The sequence below is a fragment of the Delphinus delphis genome, chromosome 9, assembly GCF_949987515.2.
Source record: "Delphinus delphis chromosome 9, mDelDel1.2, whole genome shotgun sequence".
NCBI classification, from domain to species: Eukaryota; Metazoa; Chordata; class Mammalia; order Artiodactyla; family Delphinidae; genus Delphinus; species Delphinus delphis.
Genome location: NC_082691.1, coordinates 8,394,535 through 8,413,160, shown reverse-complemented (window position 1 = coordinate 8,413,160; position 18,626 = coordinate 8,394,535). Strand labels below are relative to the sequence as shown.

The 18,626-nt window shown below is 44.1% G+C and overlaps 1 protein-coding gene across 1 annotated transcript; it reads right to left on the bottom strand.

Moving 5' to 3' along the window:
* Positions 1-9: 9 nt before the first annotated feature.
* Positions 10-3,216, bottom strand: LOC132430583 (phosphoglycerate mutase 2). Its single transcript, XM_060019826.1, has 3 exons — positions 2,627-3,216; positions 2,341-2,521; positions 10-852 (listed from the first exon to the last, which is right to left on the bottom strand). The coding sequence occupies exons 1-3, from the start codon at positions 3,038-3,040 to the stop codon at positions 686-688; spliced, it is 762 nt and encodes a 253-aa protein (XP_059875809.1). The 5' UTR covers positions 3,041-3,216; the 3' UTR covers positions 10-685.
* Positions 3,217-18,626: the final 15,410 nt, after the last annotated feature.

Sequence of the window (18,626 nt, the reverse complement as noted above, 5' to 3'; positions counted from 1 at the left end):
GAAGCAGCTTGGGGCAAAGGATGCGCCGAGGGGGCTGTCGGCCCAGGTGGTGGCCAATCCCAGTGCCCCCTCCCCACCTGGCTGCAGATGGCGTTTCCTGTCTTAGGCTGAGCTGCAGGCAGGCCTCACCGTGTCCTGATTTCTTAGGACAGCCTCCAGGGCCCACCCCAGCTATGAAAGCCCCTTGAATCAGGTATTGCCAGCTTTGAGGCCACCTGTGGGCTTGTCTGTCCCGGGACAAGGGGACCCCCGTGGGTCAGGGCTCAGGGTACCACCTTGCCCTTCCCACCCTGGGGCAACCAGGACAGTAGAGGACAACCAATGTGAAGGAAGTGGCGTGTTGGCCACAGTCCTCGCTCGCCATGGGGAGGGCTGGGTCACTTGGACTCTCCCTAAGTGACCCTGGACACTCGGATTTACAGCAGGCTTGCCAAGTGGCTCTTCTGCTTTGCGGGTCATCGTAGGGGCTTGTCAGGAGCCACTCGATAGCCGGGGATAGGGAGGCTCTTGGCCTCTGTGTTCCCGGGGTCCCCACACCCAGTGGGGGAGGCTTGGGCAGGCAGCGGGGGTCCGGGGCTCCAGGCCCACGGAACCAGCCCTGAGTGAGCACTGAGGGGCGGGCGTCCTGGGGCCACACTGGCCTGAGGCAGTGAGAGGACGTGCCTTTATTGCCGGAGCCCACCCTTCACTTGGCCTTGCCCTGGGCAGCCACAGCTTCCATGGCTTTGCGCACGGTCTCCTCGTCGCCCAGGAACCGCATGGGCTTGGTGGGCTTCAGTGCCTGGTCCAGCTCATACACGATGGGGATCCCCGTGGGCAGGTTCAGCTCCATGATGGCCTGGTCCGACATCCCTGGACCGGAGGAACAAGCGTCCTGAGCCCCTCCCAGCCTGTCTGCCAGGCAGCCACCTGCTCTTGCATTTAGCAGGCTTCGTGACATTTACAGGCCACAGGGCTGTTGGCCAGGCAGCAGCCCTCCCACCCCAACAGCAAGGCCGCAGAAATGCTCCTCGAGAAGGTCAAGGCAGCCCTGAGACAGCAGCCTACAGAAATAGCTGTGGTGAACTGAGGACCTCGCTCCGGGCCCGAGCTGGCCTCATCTGGGGTGACGCCATCGGCCCCCTTGGCCCAATGTGAGCTCTGGTCAGACTGGTGGGTGTTTGGGATCAGGAAAGACCTTAACCACTTGGCTTCCAGAGAGTTCTAGTTTCTGGACGTCCTAAGCAGCGGAGCAGGGCTGCTCCTGAGAAGGGGGGTGCGATAGGGACGGCGAGAAGCGCTGCCTGTGGCCGAGGTGGATGCAAGGCCCTGCCAGGTGAAGAGAGTTCTCTGTGGAAACCCGACCCAACCCTGCTGGCCTCCCAAAGACCTGGCCTGGAATAGCAGCTCGACCTTTGGTATCGCTGTCATCCCGCCCAGCCCGCTGGTGCAGGGAGGCCTTAAGGGAACATGCTGTGGGCAGTGGGAGACCCCGGTCACGTTTGCCTCGGTGCATTCGTTTCTCCTGGACCAGGCTGCAGGGAGCCCCCAGAAGGGAGGGAGGGCAGGTGGTCTTTCCATCTGCGAGGCTCAGCACCCGCCGTGAGGCGTCTGTGTGGACTCAGCCTCGGGAAGTCCTCAGAAAGGCCGACGGGGGCTTCCTTGGGGGAAGCCTGTCATGCTGGGAGGGGCTCCTTCCCTTTTAGTGGAAGCCAAGCTACCAACCTATGGTCTCTGGCATTCTCCACACCCTGCCACCTGTCTTTTGACTAGTCTTTTGCTCTGAGTGGGTGAGCAGGGGTGTGGGCAGGGGTGTGGGCAGGTGTGGGCAGGGTTGGGCAGGGTTGGGCAGGGCCCCACCCTCAGTCCCATATCCAGCAGCTGCCAGTGAAGTGACTTGACCAGGGTCACTCAGCAAGCTGGGATTTAGAGCCACATGGCCCTGCCTCTTCAGGGGTGGGTGTCCTTGGGCAAGATGCCACCCCTGGGCCTTCCCTCCTCTCCCCTGAGGCTTGTGTTGGGGAAGCCGGGCCAGCTGTGGACCCCTGTGCAGGGCCTGGGCCCTGGGTCAGTGGCGCACACATTTTCACCCAGAGTCTTCAGAAGGATACGTTACACAGTGTCCCAGTACACACGGCAGTGGACGGTTCGTTCTTACAGAGCTGTTTTTTCAAGTGGTTTCTCGCCCCACCCAGTCTAGTTCACAGTTTGGAGGCCTTGCCTGGGGTGCGGATGTCTGTGAAGCCGCCTCGGCGAGGCAGCCAACACGTTTACGAAATGAGCAGCTGGGGGCTCACTGGTTCAAGGGGACGTGTCACCCCACCCGCCTCTGCCCACACCCTGTGTGAGAATGGGCCTCACCTTCCAGGTGCTTGACGATGCCCCGCAGACTGTTCCCGTGGGCTGCGATGAGCACCCTCTTGCCAGCCTTGATCTGGGGGACGATCTCATCATTCCAGAAGGGCAGAGCCCGGGCGATGGTGTCCTTGAGGCTCTCATGCGTGGGCAGCTCCCCCGGCTTCAGGCCTGCATAGCGACGTGCCTGGGGGCATCCGTGCTGCTGTTCACTCCCCAGACAGCCCCCCGCCCCCCAGCCTGGGCCCCTGTCCCCAGACCTCCCCTCCAGCCCCGCACCCCAGCCGCTCACCTTGCTGATGGAGTTGTAGTAGGGGTGCTTCTCATCCATGGGGGGTGGAGGTATGTCAAAGGAGCGCCTCCAGATCTTCACCTGCTCCTCCCCGTGCTTGGCGGCCGTCTCTGCCTTGTTGAGGCCAGTGAGACCCCCGTAGTGCCGCTCATTGAGGCGCCAGGTGCGCACCACAGGCAGCCACATCTGGTCCGTTGTGTCCAGGATGGTCCAGAGGGTGTGTATGGCCCTCTTCAGCACCGACGTGTAGCAGATGTCAAATTCCATCTTCACGTCCTTGATGGCATGGGCCCCCCTCTTGGCCTCCTCAGCCCCCTTCTCGCTCAGCTCCGCGTCGAACCAGCCGCAGAAGCGGTTCTCCTGGTTCCAGGTGCTCTCACCGTGCCGAACCATCACGAGGCGGTGGGTGGGCATGGTGGCGGCGGAGGGCACTCGCGGGCTGCAGACAGGGACAGGTGACCCCCAGGCGTCCCCAGCTTTATAACGATCCCCAGCCCCCGCCCCAGCCGACTGCCAGTCAGCATTCCAGGCCTGATGGGCGGCAGCAGGTGGCCGGCAGCAGAGCTGGGTGGAAGGCAGGCCGAGCGCCGGACTGGAAAAAGGGCCTCATCAGCTACCAGTCCCCACGTGCCCAGAGCCCAGGCTGGGCGGGGCTGCCGAGCAGGGCTGGGCATCAAGGGCAGAAGTCCCGGCCTCCAGCAAGCCTGAGAAGGGGGCTAGCGGGAACAGGAGGACTGGCCGGGGAAAGACTCCCCCTGAGGTCGGGGTCCCGAGCCCTGTCAGCCTGCCGCCTGCTCTCGGGGGTTGCCGCTGTCGGGCAGGGGCACGGGAAAATCCTGACTGCTTCCTCCGAGTCACTCAGCGCAACCGGAGACAAGCCCGCGTCTCGGGAAGTACACTAGCCTAGTATCAGAGGGAGCCAAGGGTGTGAGTATGCACGTGTGTCCGCCCACCCACACGTGCGTGCCCAGGTGCGCGTGCACGTGCTGCGCACGTCCTACTGCATGTACACGTCCGTTTTCCTCGCGCTCACGTCTATGTTGCATGTGCGCACACCTGGGAGGAGCTGTGCCGTCATCTCCACACGGGAGGAGGAAAGGTTGCTGTGGGCAGAGCGGGGGAGCTGGTGAGGAGCGTAGCCCTGGGGAGAGGTCTGGCCTTGTGGGAGGTGGCAGCAGTGTAGGGCAAGGGCTGAGCTGGGCAGAGCTGGGTTTCCAGGACAGCCAGGGGTAGCTGGGGGCCTGGCTGCTTGGGCCAGAGAGGAACAGAAGGTTTTCTGCTTTCGCATGCCTTTGTCAAGTTCTTATCCACATGTGCCACACTCTCCCACTCTAGTTACCTTCACCCCAGCCAGGCTCACTCCTCCCAGCTGAAACCACCTTTGAAAAGAAAAAGAAAAATCCAGGATTCATGTCCCCAAGGAGCCCCAGAATCAGAGGTACTGGTTATTAGATCTGTGCCCAGCTCATCAGGAGCGCCCAGAGGTAGGCCAAGGTTGGGACTAGGGGCAGTGTAGAGTTGGGTGCAGGCCCAGGACTTCTGCATTCAGGTTTTGGGGGACAAGGGCTACTGCGATCTGGGCTGTGAAGAAACGAAGCAGAGCGGCGGGGTCAAGATGCCAAGTTGCAGGTGCACCAGCAAAGAGCCAATCCTCATAGAACAGCAAACAGGTGTGTGGCAGAGAAGCATAGAGGGGCTGGGCCTTGTGTCCTGACGAATGGGAATCACTGGAGAGTCTGAAGCATGGTTATGTTTTAAAGTCACTTGCCGCTGTGGAGGCAGGATTGGAGGCCAAAGGCCCTGGTAGGGGTGGTGGCTTTGGGTTAGGTGAGAACAAGGCTGCTTGGCCTGGGCTGGGTGCAGGTGGCGTGGTGAGGAGCTGCTAGGCTGGGGGGCCACTGGGGCCGTACTGCCAGCCAAAGCGGGGGATGGGACATGCCTTCCTGCCTGTCTGATGGCTGTTGAGAAAGCCGGGGACCGCAGAGGAGAGTTAAAGCCTGAGAGGACTAGACACAGCTTGTAAGCCTTGGCTTGCTCCAGCCTGACTCTTACTCATTCAAAAAGTGTTTGTTGGGCATGTCTGGTGTGCCAGCGCTGTTGAAGCACTGGGCAAGCAAGGCCCTGCTCATGGGGGTCTCCATCCCAGTCATGGGAGATGGACAACATGGGATGTGTGGCATGGTAGGCAGCGATGAGGTCCATGGAGAAGCAAACAAGCGGGCAGGAGGGCTGCTGTTTCAACAGGACTGTCCTGGGAGGGTGGAGCGAGCACCCTCCACTGGTCTCTCCGCATGACCACAGCTATAAATCCTGGACAAAGGCAGAAAGCAGATCTCAGAGAACTGAAAAGTCAGTAGCAGGCAGATGAAGTGGATCAGATTCCAGTTCCATGGTGAGTTTACCATTTTTATCTCCCAGGATTGCCCAGCTTGAAACCTAGAAGTGCCCCCAGTGTGGACAGAAAGGGCTCCAGAGAATCCCTCTGGTCCAAGGAACAGAAATAAAGTTCCTACAGGCCCCTTCCCTTTTTCCCCTTCTTACCCACCACAGCTCCTGGGCAGTAACGTAGAGGTGGCAGTGTTAGCCAGGCAGGCACCTGAAACCCTGAGAGAAGAGCTACCCTCTAACCAGAGGAGGTGAGGCCACAAGAGTGTATGGCAAACACCCACTGCTTTCTCTCTCCTCCCTCCTGCAGCTGAGGATGGGATGCAGCTGCAGGAACTGTGCGGCAAGGCGGGGGGAAACTAAGGCCCCAGGTTTCTGGCTGGAAGTCTTGGAAAGCAGGCCCCAGGGAGCTGTCAAGTATCAGGTCAGGCATGAAGAGGAGGGAGATTAGGTGAGTGATGCAGTACAGTTACAGGTGAATTCCTGGGCTCCCCGTACTTGTGGGCTCTGACCCAGGCTGACCCAGTGGTGACCTGATTACCTGCCAAAACAATACGATCTACATTCTCCTTAGAATTTAAACAGACTCTCAAAATAATGTTCAAAATACCTAGGACAATTTTGCATGTGACTGTCCAGTTCTCCCAAAACCATTTATTGAATGTCCTTTCCCTATTGTATATTCTTGGCTCTTTTGTTGTAAATTAATTGACCACATGTGGGTGGGCTTATTTCTGGGTTCTCCATTTCTGTCCTTTGGTCTATGTGTGGGTTTTATGCCAATATCATACTGTTTGAGCACTATAGCTTTGTAATATAGTTAAAAAGAACTGTGACGTCTCCAGCTTTGTTCCTCTTTTTCAAAATTGCCTTAGCTATTCATGGTCTTTTGTGGTTCCATACAAATTTTAGTGTTTTGTTTTGTTTTTTTCTTTTTTGAGAAAAATGCCATTGGAATTTTGATAGGGACTACATTGAATCTATAGATTGCTTTTGGTAGTATGGACATTTTAACCATGTCAATTCTTCCAATCCATGAGGATGGAATATTTTTACATTTATTGGTGTCATCTTCAAATTTTTCATCAATGTCTTAGTTTTTGGTGTACAGATCTTTTACCACCTTAGTTAAATTTATTTCTAGTTGTTTAATTCTTTTGATGCAATTGTAAATAGGATTTTTTTTAAATTTCTCCTAGTTGTTAGTGTATAGAAACAGACTGATATTTGTGTATTAATTTTATATTCCAAAACTTCATTGAATTTGTTTACTAGTTCTGACAGTTCTAGATTTCTTCTAGATTGTTGAATTTGTTGGCATAGTAGTTTCTTATGATCCTTTGTGTTTTATCAGTTGTAATGTATCCTCTTTCATTTATTATTTTGTTTGAGTCCTCTCTCTTGAATTGATAAGAGTAGCTAAAGGTTTGTCTATTTTGTTTCTTTTTTCAAAGAACCAGCTCTTAGTTTCATTGATATTTTCTGTTGTCCTTTTAGTCTCTGCTTCATTTATTTCTGCTCTGATCGTTGTTACTTCTGTCCTTCTGCTAACTTTGGGCTTTTCTAGTTCCTTCAGGTGTAAGGTTAGATTGTTTATTTGAGCCCTTCCTTTTTCTTAATGTAGGTGTATATTGCTATGGGCTTCCTTCTTAGAACTGCTTTTGCTGCATTCCATATGTTTGGGTATGTTGTATTTCCATTTTCATTTATCTTAAGATGTACCTGGGTTTCTCTTTTGACTTCTTTTTTGACTCATTGATTGTTCAGGAGTATGTTGTTTAATCTCCACAGGTTTGTGAATTTTCCAGGTTTCTTGTAATTGATTTCTAGTTTTACACCACTGTGTCAGAAAAGATGCTTGATATAATTTGTCTTCTTAAATTTATTAAGACTTGCTTTGTTGATATTATCTATCCTGTAGAATATTCCATGTGTGCCTGAGAAGAATGTGTATTCTGTTGATGGATGAAATGGTCTGTATGTCTGTTAAGTCAATCTGATGTAATGTGTAGTTTTAATCCACTGTTTCCTTATTTTCTGTCTGTATGATCTATCCATTGTTGAAAGTGGGATATTAAAGTCCCCTACTATTACTGTATTTCTGTCTACTTTTCCCTTTATGTCTGTTAATGTTTGCTTTATATATTTAGGTGCCCCTATGGCAGGTGCAAAAATATTTTTAAATATTTGAAATTACTCTTGTTGGATTGACCCTTTTACCTTTATATAATGACATTCTACGTCTCATACATATATAATTTTAAGTGATTTTTAAAAAATTTTTATTGGAGTATAATTGATTTACAATGTTGTGTTAGTTTCAGGTGTACAGCACAGTGAATGAGTTATACATATAGCCACTCTTTCTTAGATTCTTTTCCATATAGGCCATTACAGAGTGCAGAATTCCCTGTACTATACAGTAGGTCCTCCTTAGTTATCTATTTTATTTTATTTATTGAAGTATAGTTGATTTACAATGCTGTGCCAATCTCCACTGTGCAGCAAAGTGACTCAGTTATACACATGTATACATTTTTTTAATAGTCTTTTCCATTATGGTTTATCACAGAATATTGAATATAGTTTCCTGTGCTATACATTAGGACCTTGTTGTTTATCCATTCTAAATGTAATAGTTTGCATCTACCAACCCCAAACTCCCAGTCCAACCCTCTCCCTCCCCCTCTCCCCCTTGGCAACCACAAGTCTGTTCTCTATGTATATGAGTCTGTGTTTTGTAGATAGGCTCATTTGTGCCATATCTTAGATTCAACATATAAGTGATATCATATGGTATTTGTCTTTCTCCTTCTGACTTACTTCACTTAGTATGATAATCTCTAGTTGCATCCACATTGCTGCAAATGGCACTATTTTGTTCTTTTTTTATGGCTGAGTAGTATTCCGTTTTATATATATATATATATACCACATCTTCTTTATCCATTCATCTATTGATGGACATTTAAGTTGTTTGCATGTTTTGGTTATGTGAATAGTGCTGCTATGAATATAGAGGTGCATGTATCTTCTTGAATTGTAGGTTTGTCTGGGTATATTCCCAGGAGTGGGATTGCTGGATCATATGGTAATTCTATTTTTAGTTTTCTGAGGAACCTCCATACTGTTTTCCATAGTGGCTGCATCAATTTACATTCCCACCAACAGTGTAGGAGGGTTCCCTTTTCTCCACACCCTTTCCAGCATTTGTTATTTGTAGACTTTTTAATGATGGCCATTCTGACCAGTCTGAGGTGATACCTCATTGTAGTTTTGATTTGCATTTCTCTAATAATTAGTGATGTTGAGCATCTTTTCATGTGCCTACTGGGGCTTCTTTGGAGAAATGTCTATTAAGGTCTTCTGCCCATTTTTTGATTGGGTTGTTTGGGGGTTTTTTGTTGTTGAGTTGCATGAGCTGTTTGTATATTTTGGAGATTAAGCCCTTGTCTATCTCATCATTTGCAAATATTTTCTCCCATTCCTTGGGTTGCCTTTCATTTTTTTATGGTTTCCTTTGCTGTGCAAAAACTTGTAAGTTTGATTAGATTCTGTTTGTTTATTTTTGTTTTTATTTCCATTGCCTTGGGAGACTGACCTAAGAAAACATGATTTATATCAGAGAATGTTTTGCCTGTGCTCTTTTCTTGGAGTTTTATGGTGTCTTATGTTTAAGTCTTTAAACCATTTTGAGTTTATTATTGTGCATGGTGTGAGGGTGTGTTCTAACTTCACTGATTTACATGCAGCTGTCCAACTTTCCCAGCACCACTTGCTGAAGATACTGTCTTTTTCCCATTTTATATTCTTGCCTCCTTTGTCGAAGATTAATTGGTGTGTGGGTTTACTTCTGGGCTCTCTATTGTGTTCCATTGATCCATATGCCTGTTTTTGTACCAATATCACACTGTTTTGATTACTGTAGCTTTGTAGTATTGTCTGAAGTCTGGGAAAGTTATACCTCCTGCTTTGTTTTTTTCCTCAGGATTGCTCTAGCAGTTCTGGGTCTTTTATGGTTCCATGTACATTTTTGGATTATTTGTTCTAGTTCTGTGAAAAATATCTTGGGTAATTTGATAGGGATCACGTTAAATCTGTAGATTGCTGTGTGTTGTATTGCCATTTTAACAATATTAATTCTTCCAATCCAAGAGTGTGGGATATCTTTCCATTTTTTTGAATCCTCATTTATTTCCTTTATTAATGTTTTATAGTTCTCAGTATATAAGTGTTTCACCTCCTTGCTCAGGTTTATTTCTAGATATTTTATTTTCTTGGTGCGATTTTAAAAGGTATTTTTTTTTTTTTTTACTTTCCCTTTCTGATATTTCATTGTTAGTGTAAAGGAATGCAACTGATTTCTGAGTGTTCATCTTATATCCTGCTACTTTGCTGAATTCATTTATTAGACCTAGTAGTTTTTGTGTGGAGTCCTTAGGGTTTTCTATATATAGTATCATGTCATCTGCATATAGTGACAGTTTTACCTCTTCCCTTCCAATTTGGATACCTTTTCTTTCTTTTTCTTTTCTTTTTTTTTTTTTGTCTGATTGCTGTGGCTAGGACTTCCACTACTATGTTGAAGAGAAGTGGTGAAAGTGGGCATACTTGTCTTGTTCCAGATTTTCGTGGGAAGTCTTTCAGCTTTTCACTCTTGAATATTATATTGGCTGTGAGTTTGTCATAAATGGCTTTTATTATGTCGAGATATGTTCTCTCTATTCCCACTTTGGTAAGAGTTTTTTTTTTATCATGAATGGATGTTGAATTTTGTCAAATGCTTTTTCTGCATCTATTGAGATGATCGTGTGTTTTTTGACTTTTCTTTTGTTAATGTGGTGTATTACATTGGTTGATTTGTGTATGTTGAACCATCCTTGTGAACCTGGCATGAATCCCACTTGGTCGTAGTGTATGACCTTTTTTATGTGTGGTTGGCTTCAGTTTGCTAATATTTTGTTGAGAATTTTTGCCTCTATATTCATCAAAGATATTGGCCTGTAATTTTCTTTTTTGGTGGTATCTTTGTCTGGTTTGGGTATCAGGGTGATGGTGGCTTCATAGAATGTCTTTCAGAGTGTTCCTTCCTCTTCAGTCCTTTGGAAGAATTTGAGAAGAATCGGTATAAGTTCTTCTTTGTATGTTTGGTAGAATTCTCTTGTGAAGCCATCTGGTCCTGGACTTTTGTTTGTAGGAAGTTTTTTTAAATTACAGATTCTATTTCATTTCTAGTGACGGATCTGTTCAAATTATCTATTTCTTCTTGATTCAATTTTAGTGTATGTTTCTAGAAAGTTATCCATTTCTTCTAGGCTGTCAAATTTGTTGACATATAATTGTTCATAGTATTCTCTTATTTTTTTTGTATTTCTATGATATCTGTTGAGATTTCTTTTTCATTTCTTATTTTGTTTATTTGGGTTCTCTCTCTTTCTTCTTGGTGAGACTGGCCAGAGGTTTGTCAATCTTGTTTACCCTTTCAAAGAACCAGCTCTTGGTTTTGTTGATTTTTTTCTATTGTTTTTTAATCTCTATTTTATTTATTTCCTCCCTGATCTTTATTATTTCCTTCCTTTTGCTGATTTTAGGTTTTGTTTGTCCTTATTCTTCTAATTCTTTCAGGTGGTAGGTTAGGTTGTTTACTTGAGATTTTTCTTGTTTTTTTTTGTTTGTTTGTTTTATGAAGGCCTGTATCTCTATGAACCTCCCTCTAAGAACTGCTTTTTTGCCGCATTCCATAGATTTTGTGTGGTTGTGTTTTCATTGTCATTTGTCTCAGGGTATTTTTTAATTTCCTTTTTGATTTCCTCGTTGACCCATTGGTTTTTTAGTAGCATGTTATTTAGTCTCCATGTAATCTTTTTTTTTTTTTCATTTCTTTTCCTGTGGTTGATTTCTGGTTTCATGACATTGTGGTCAGAGAAGATGCTTGAAATATTTCTATACTCTTAAATTTGTTGAGGTTAGTTTTGTGCTCTAGGATGTGGTCAATCCTAGAGAATGTTCCGTGTGCACTTGAAAATAATATATATTCTGGTTTTTTTGGATGTAATGTCCAAAAGTCACTACAAAAATAGTGATTGAAAATATCACTATCTAAAATGATCAATTAGGGGCTTCCCTGGTGGTTCAGTGGTTGAGAATCTGCCTGCTAATGCAGGGGACATGGGTTCGAGCCCTGGTCTGGGAGGATCCCACATGCTACAGAGCAACTAGGCCCATGAGCCACAACTACTGAGCCTGCACATCTGGAGCCTGTGCTCCGCAACAAGAGAGGCTGCGACAGTGAGAGGCCCGCGCACCACAATGAAGAGTGGCTCCCACTTGCCACAACTAGAGAAAGCCCTCACACAGAAACGAAGATCCAACACAGCAAAAAAATAAATTAATTAAAATGATCAATTAAGTCTAACTGTTCTGTTGTATCATTTAGGACCTCTGTTGTCTTACTGATTCTCTGTCTGGAAGATCTGTCCGTTGATGTGAGTGGGGTGTTAAAGTCTCCTACTGTTATTGTATTACCATCAGTTTCTCCCTTTATGTCTGTTAGTATTTGTTTTATGTATTTGGGTGCTTCTATATTAGGTGCATATATGATGATGAGTGTAAAATCCTCTTCTTGTTTTGATCCTTTTATCATTATATAGTGTCCTTCTTTATCTTTCTTGATAGCCTTTGCTTTAAGTCTATTTTGTCTGATATGAGTATTGCAACTCCCACTTTCTTGTCATTTCCATTTACATGAAATATCTTTCCCAATCCCCTCACTTTCAATCTATGTGTGTCCTTTGCCCTAAGGTGGGTCTCTTGTAGGCAGCATACTGTAGGCTCTTGTTTTTTTATCCAGTCTGCCACTCTATGTCTTTCAGTTGGAGCATCCAGTCCTTTGATATTTAAGGTATTTATTGATACATATGTATTAATTGACATTTCAAACCTTGTTTTCCAGTTGATTCTTTGTTTCTTCTTTCTTTTTCTTTTTCTTTTTTGTGGTTTGATGATTCCCTTTTATTTTATGCTTGTGTTCTCTTCTTTTAGGTTTTTGTGAATCTATTGTATGTTTTTGATTTGTGGTTGCCCTGTTTTTCAGTATGTTAACCCCTTCCTATATCTACTTGCTTTAGACTGATAGCCATATAGGCTCAAACACATTCTAAAAAAAAGGAAGAAAAAAGAAAAAGAATTTGCATTTTCTTACCCTCCTTCCCCACACTTTATGATTTTGATGTCCCTTTTTACATCTTCATGTTTGTCCTTTTGCTCTTCTTTGTGTTTATCATTGCTTTCACAAATAGGTTTTTTTCTTTTTCTTTTTGATCTGTATACTGGCTAATTTAAGTGATTTACTTTCCAATTGTGATTTCCTCCTTCCTGTTTCTTCTGCTTCTTTTCTATCTAGAGATGACCTTTCAATATTTCTTTTAGGATAGGTTTAGTATTGCTGTATTCTTGAAGTTTTTGTTTGTCTGAGAAATTCTTTATTTCTCCTCCTATTCTAAATGATAATCTTGGTGAGTAGAGTATTCTAGGTTGAAGATTTTTCTCTTTCAAGATTTTTAATATATTTTGCCACTACCTTCTGGCCTGCAGTGTTTCTGTAGAGAAATCAGCTGATAGCTTCATGAGGGTTCCCTTGTAAAGAACTCTTTGTTTTTCTCTTGTTACCTTTAGAATCCTCTCTATCTTTACCTTTGGCCATTTTTATTATAATATGTCTTGCTGTAGGTCTGTTTGGGTTCATCTTCTTTGGAACCCTCTATGCTTCCTATATCTGGATATCTGTTTCCTTCTTTAAGTTTGGGGACATTTTTAGCCATAATTTTTCAAATACATTTACATTCCCTTTTCTCTTTCTTCTCCTTTTGGAATCCCTATTATGCATAGATTGGCCTGCTTTATAATATCCCACAGGTATCTTATATTGCTCTCATTTTTTAAAAAAACTGGGCTTTCTGTCTGCTGTTTTGATTGGGTAATTTCCATTAGTCTATCTTCCAGGTCACTTATTCTTTCTTCTGTATTATTCGTTCTGCTGTTCATTGCCTTGAGCTCCGCTATCGTCTCAGCAAATGAATTTTCTAAGGTTTCTTGGCTCCTCGTAGTTTCTAGTTCCTTTTTACAGTAATCTGCATTTCTATTGATAGCCTTTCTTAATTCCTTCAGTATTTTTATTTGAACTCCTTTTTGAACTTGGTGTCTATTAGACTGAAGAGGTCTGTTTCATTGTTCCTTCAGAGGAGTTTTCTTGGTCTTTTAATTGAGGGTGGTTTCTCTGCTTCATTTTGCTTATATTTCTCTTAGTCTGTGAGTTTAGGAGAAACAATTATCTACTGTAGTCTTGGAGAGCTATTTATAAGTGGGTGTGTCCCTGTGTAGCTCGTGTGGGTTTAATATTTTTTGGTGTGAGGGCTGCTTTTGGTTTGGACGCTTGCCATCTCTTTCGTCAGTGTGTGCTGGCTGTTATCCCCTTGATAGGGGGTGTGTAGGTGCACAGCTGCACAGCTCCTGCAGGCTCCCAGGAAGGCAGGGGCAGCGGTTGGCTCCAGGTCGTGGGTCCCTCCACAGCAGCAGTGGCAGTGGGTCATGTGCCCCCAGGGAAGTTGGCCCCGGCCCCCACGGAGGTGGGGCAGTGACCTACGCTTGCTCACAGGACCCTCGGCGGTGGCAGCGGCAGCAGTCTGTGCCTGCCCCTGGAGCTCGTGTAGGTGATGCCCTGCTGCCTGCCTGTGAGCTTGGAGAAAGAAGCTCCTATGGCAGGCCCACCCCTCTCCTTATGCACCCCCCAACAATGGCGCCTTGCCTCTCTGGCGGGCCCAGGCTTTTTCTGGACTCCCTCAGTTGTGGCACACTACAACCTACCCCCCTCAGGCTGTCTTCACGCAGCCAATCCCAATCCTCTCTCTGGGGTCTGACCTCCAAACCCTGAACCTCAGTACCCAGCCCCCACCTGCCCCGCCCGAGCAGATGAGTGTCTCAGGCTAGGGAGGGCTGGTCAGCACCAACCCTCTGTGAAGGTCTCTCTCCACTTTGCCCTCAGCACACCTGTTGCTGCACTCTCCTCCAAGGCTCTGAAGCTCCCCCTCTGTCCCTGCCAGTGAGGGGACTTCCCAGTGTGCAGAGACCTCTCCTCTTTCACAGCTCCCTCCCAGAGACGCAGATCCTGTCTGGATTCCTTTCTCTCTTTTTTTTCTTTTGCCCTACCCAGGTATGTAGAGATTTTCTTGCCCTTTTGTAAGTCTGAGGCCTTCTGCCATCGTTCAGTAGATGTTCTGTGAGATTTTTTCAACATGTAGGTGTATTTCTGATGTATCTGTGGGGAGAAGGTGAGCTCCACTTCCTACTCCTCCGCCATCTCGATCCAATCTCCCTAGTTATCTATTTTATATACAGTAGTGTGTACACGTCAATCCCAATCTCCTAATTTATCCCTCTTCCCCCTTCCCCCCTGACCAGTAATCATAAGTTTGTTTTCTACATTTGTAACTCTGTTTCTGTTTTGTATATAAGTTCATTTGTACCCTTTCTTTAGATTCCACATATAAGAGATATTGTACGATATTTTTCTTTCTCTGACTTACTTCACTCAGTATGACAATCTCTGGGCCCATCCGTGTTGCTGCAAATGGCATTATTTTGTTCTTTTTTATGGATAAGTAATATTCCATTGTATATATGTACCACATCTTCTTTATCCATTCATCTGTTGTTGACATTCAGGTTGCTTCCATGTCCTGGCTATTGTCAATAGTGCTGCAATGAACATTGGGGTGCATGTATCTTTTTGAATTATGGTTTTCTCCAGATATATGCCCAGGGCTGGGATTGCTGGATCATATGGTAGCCCTATTTTTAGTTTTTAAAGGAACCTCCATACTGTTTTCCATAGTGGCTGCACCAGTTTACATTGCCAGCAACAGTGTAGGAGGGCTCCCTTTTCTCTGTACCCTCCAGCATTTATTATTGTAGATTTTTAAAGATAACCATTCTGACAGGTGTGAGATGATACCTCACTACGGTTTTGATTTGCTTTTCTCTAATAATTAGTGATGTGCCTGTTGGCCATCTATATGTCTTCTTTGGAGACATGTCTATTTGGGTCTTCTGCCCATTTCTTGAGTTTTGTTTTTGTTTTTGATACTGAATTGTATTAGCTGTTTGTGTATTTTGGATATTAACTCCCTTGTCAGTCACATCATTTGCAAATATTTTCTCCCATTCTGTAGGTTGTCTTTTCATTTTGTTGATGGTTTCCATTCCTGTGCAAAAGCTTTTAAGTTTGATGTAGTCCCATTTGTTTATTTTTCCTTTTATTTCTTTTGACTTGTGAGACTGATCTAAGAAAATATTGCTACAATTTATGTCAGAGAAAGTTTTACACATGTTTTTGTCTAGGAATTTGTTGGTGTCATGTCTTATATTTAGGCCTTTAAACCATTTTGAGTTTATTCTTGTGTATGGTATAAGGGAGTGTTTGAATTTAATTGATTTACATGTAGCTGTCCAGCTTTCCTAGTGCCACTTGTTGGTGTCTTTTTTTCATTGTATATTCTTGCCTCCTTTGTTATAGATTAATTGACCAAAGGTGTGTGGGTTTCTTTCTGGGCTCTCTATTCTGTTCCATTGATCTATGTGTCTGTGTTTGTGCTAGTAACACAATGTTTTGATTACTAGAGCTTTAAAGTATAGTCTGAAGTCTGGAATGGTTATGCCTCCAGCTTTATTCTTTTTCCTCAGGATTGCTTTGACAATTCTGAGTCTTTTGTGGTTCCAGATAAATTTTAGGATGATTTGTTCTATTTCTGTGAAAAATGTCATGGGTACTTTGGGTAGTGCTGCCATTTTACCAATATTCTTCCCATCCAAGAGCATGGGATATTTTTCCATTTCTTTGAACGGTCTCCTTATCAATGTTTTAAAGTCTTAGGTTTATAGTTTTTTCACCTCCTTGGTTAAGTTTATTCCTAGGTATTTTTCTTTTTGGACACGATTTTTTGTTGCTGTTGTTCCTTTTCTTTTTCTAATTTATTTTTGGCTGTATTGGGTCTTCATTGCTGCGTGTGGGCTTTCTTTAGTTGTGGTGAGTGGGGGCTACTCTTAGTGGCAGTGCACAGGCTTCTCATTGCAGAACACGGACTCTAGGTGCATGGGCTTCAGTAGTTGTGGCTCTCAGGCTCTATAGAGTGCAGGCTCAGTAGTTGTGGCACATGGGCTTAGTTGCTCCGTGGCATGTGGGACCTTCCTGGATGAGGGCTCGAACCTGTATCCCCTGCATTGGCAGGCGGATGGATTCTCAACTACTGCACCACCAGGGAAGCCCTTGGACATGAATTTTAATGGGTTTTTTTTTTTTTTTTTGCTTTCTCTTTCTGATATTTCATTGTTAGTGTAAAGAAATGCAACAGATTCCTGCATATTTATCTTATACCTTGCTACCTTGATGAATTCATTTTTCTAATGGTTTTTGTGTGGAGACTTTAGGGTTCTCTATATGGAGTATCATGTCATCTGCAAATAGTTGCAGTTTTACCTCTTCCCTTCCAATTTGTATACATTTTATTCCTTTTTCTTGTCTGGTTGCTGTGGCCAGGACTTCCAATACTATGTTTAATAGAACTGGTGACAGTGAGCATCCTTGTCTTCTTTCAGATTTTAATGGGAAGGCTTTCAGCTTTTCATCCTTGAGTATTATGTTGGCTGTGGGTTTTCATAAATGGCTTTTATTATGTTGAGATATGTTCCCTCTATACCCACTTTGGTGAGAGTTTTTATCATGAATGGATGTTTAATCTTGTCAAGTGCTTTCTCTGCATCTGTTGAGATAATCATGTGGGTTTTGTCTTTTCTTTTGTTACTGTATCATAATGATTGATTTCTGTATATTGAACCATCTTTGCAAACCTTGAATGAATCCAACTTGAACATGGAGTATGATCCTTTTTATGTATTTTGTTTTGTTTGCTAATATTTTGGTGAGGATTTTTGCATCTATATTCATCAAAGATATTTGCCTGTAATTTTTTTTTTTTTGGTAATGTCTTTATCTGATCTTGGTATCAGGGTGATGGTGGCTTCATAGAATGAATTTGGGAGTGTTCCCTCTTCTTGAATCTTTTTTTTTTTTTTTTTTTTTTTTGCGGTACGGGGACCTCTCACTGTTGTGGCCTCTCCTGTCGCGGAGCACAGGCTCCGGACATGCAGGCCCAGCGGCCATGGCTCATGGGCCCAGGCGCTCTGCAGCATGTGGGATCTTCCCGGACTGGGGCACGAACCCACGTCCCCTGCATCGGCAGGCGGACTCTCAACCACTGCGCCACCAGGGAAGCCCCCTCTTCTTGAATCTTTTGCAATAGTTTGAGAAAGATAGGTATAAGCTTTTCTTTATATGTTTTGTAGAATTCCCCAGTAAAACCATTTCATCCTGGACTTTTGTTTGCAGGGAGTTTTTGTTTGTTTGTTTTATTTGTTTGTTTTAATTACAGATTCCATTTCATTTCTAGTGATTGGGACATTCAAATTATGTTTCTTCTTGACTCAGTTTTGGCAGGCTGTATGTTTCTAGAAACTTGTCCATTTTTTCTAGGTTGTCCAATTTGCTGTCATATAACTGTTCATAGTATTCTCTTACGATTTTTTTGTGTATTGCATGGTATCAGTTGCTATTTATCCTTGTTCATTTCTTATTTTGTTTAGTTGGTCCTCTCTCTTTTCTCCTTGGTGAGCCTGGCCAGAGGTTTGTCAATTTTGTTTATCTTTTCAAAAAACAAGGTCTTAGTTTTAGTAATCTTTTCTATTGTCTTTTGGTCTCTATTTATTTCCTGATCTGTGTTATTTCTTCCCTTTTGGCTTTGGCTTTTGTTTTTTCTTATTTTTCTAGGTGGTAGATGGTAGGTATTTTCTTTTAGGGGGTTGGTTAGGTTGTTTATTTGAGATTTTTCTTGTTTCTTGGGGAAGGCCTGTATGAACTACCCTCTTAGAACTGCTTTTGCTGCATCCCACAGATTTTGTAAGGTTATGTTTTCATTTTCATTTGTCTTGAGGTATTTTCTGATTTCCTTTTTGATTTCATCACTGACCCATTGTTTTTTCTAGTAGCATATTATTTAGGCTCCATGTGTTTGTTCTTTCCCTGTTTTTCTTTCAGTGGTGGTTGATTTCTAGTTTCATACCATTGTGGTCAGAAATGATGCTTGATATGATTTCCATCCTCTTAAATTTGTTGAGGCTTGATTTGTGACCTCATATGTGGTTTATCCTAGAGAATTTTTTATGTGCACTTGAAAAAAATGTGTATTTGTTTGTGGTGTCCTGTAGATATCAATTAGGTCCAACTGGTCTATAGTGTCATTTAGGACTTTGTTGCCTTATTGATTTTCTGTCTGGAAGATTTATCCATTGATGCTAGTGGAGTGTTAAAGTCTCTTACTATTATTGTACAGTTGTCCATTTCTCCCTTTCTGTCGGTTAGTATTTGTTTTATACATTTAAATATTTCTATATTGGGTGCCCATATGTTAACAAGTGTAATATCCTCTTTTTGTCTTTATCTCTTTATCATTATATAATGTCCTCATTTGTCTTTCTTTATGGATTCTCTTTCAAAGTCTATTTTGTC

Coding starts and splice junctions, on each gene's coding strand:
- LOC132430583 (XM_060019826.1), bottom strand. CDS start 3,040: ATGCCCACCCACCGCCTCGTGATGGTTCGGCACGGTGAGAGCACCTGG. Junction 2,522..2,626: donor ACTACAACTCCATCAGCAAG/GTGAGCGGCTGG, acceptor GGATGCCCCCAG/GCACGTCGCTATGCAGGCCT. Junction 853..2,340: donor CATCGTCAAGCACCTGGAAG/GTGAGGCCCATT, acceptor CCTCCGGTCCAG/GGATGTCGGACCAGGCCATC.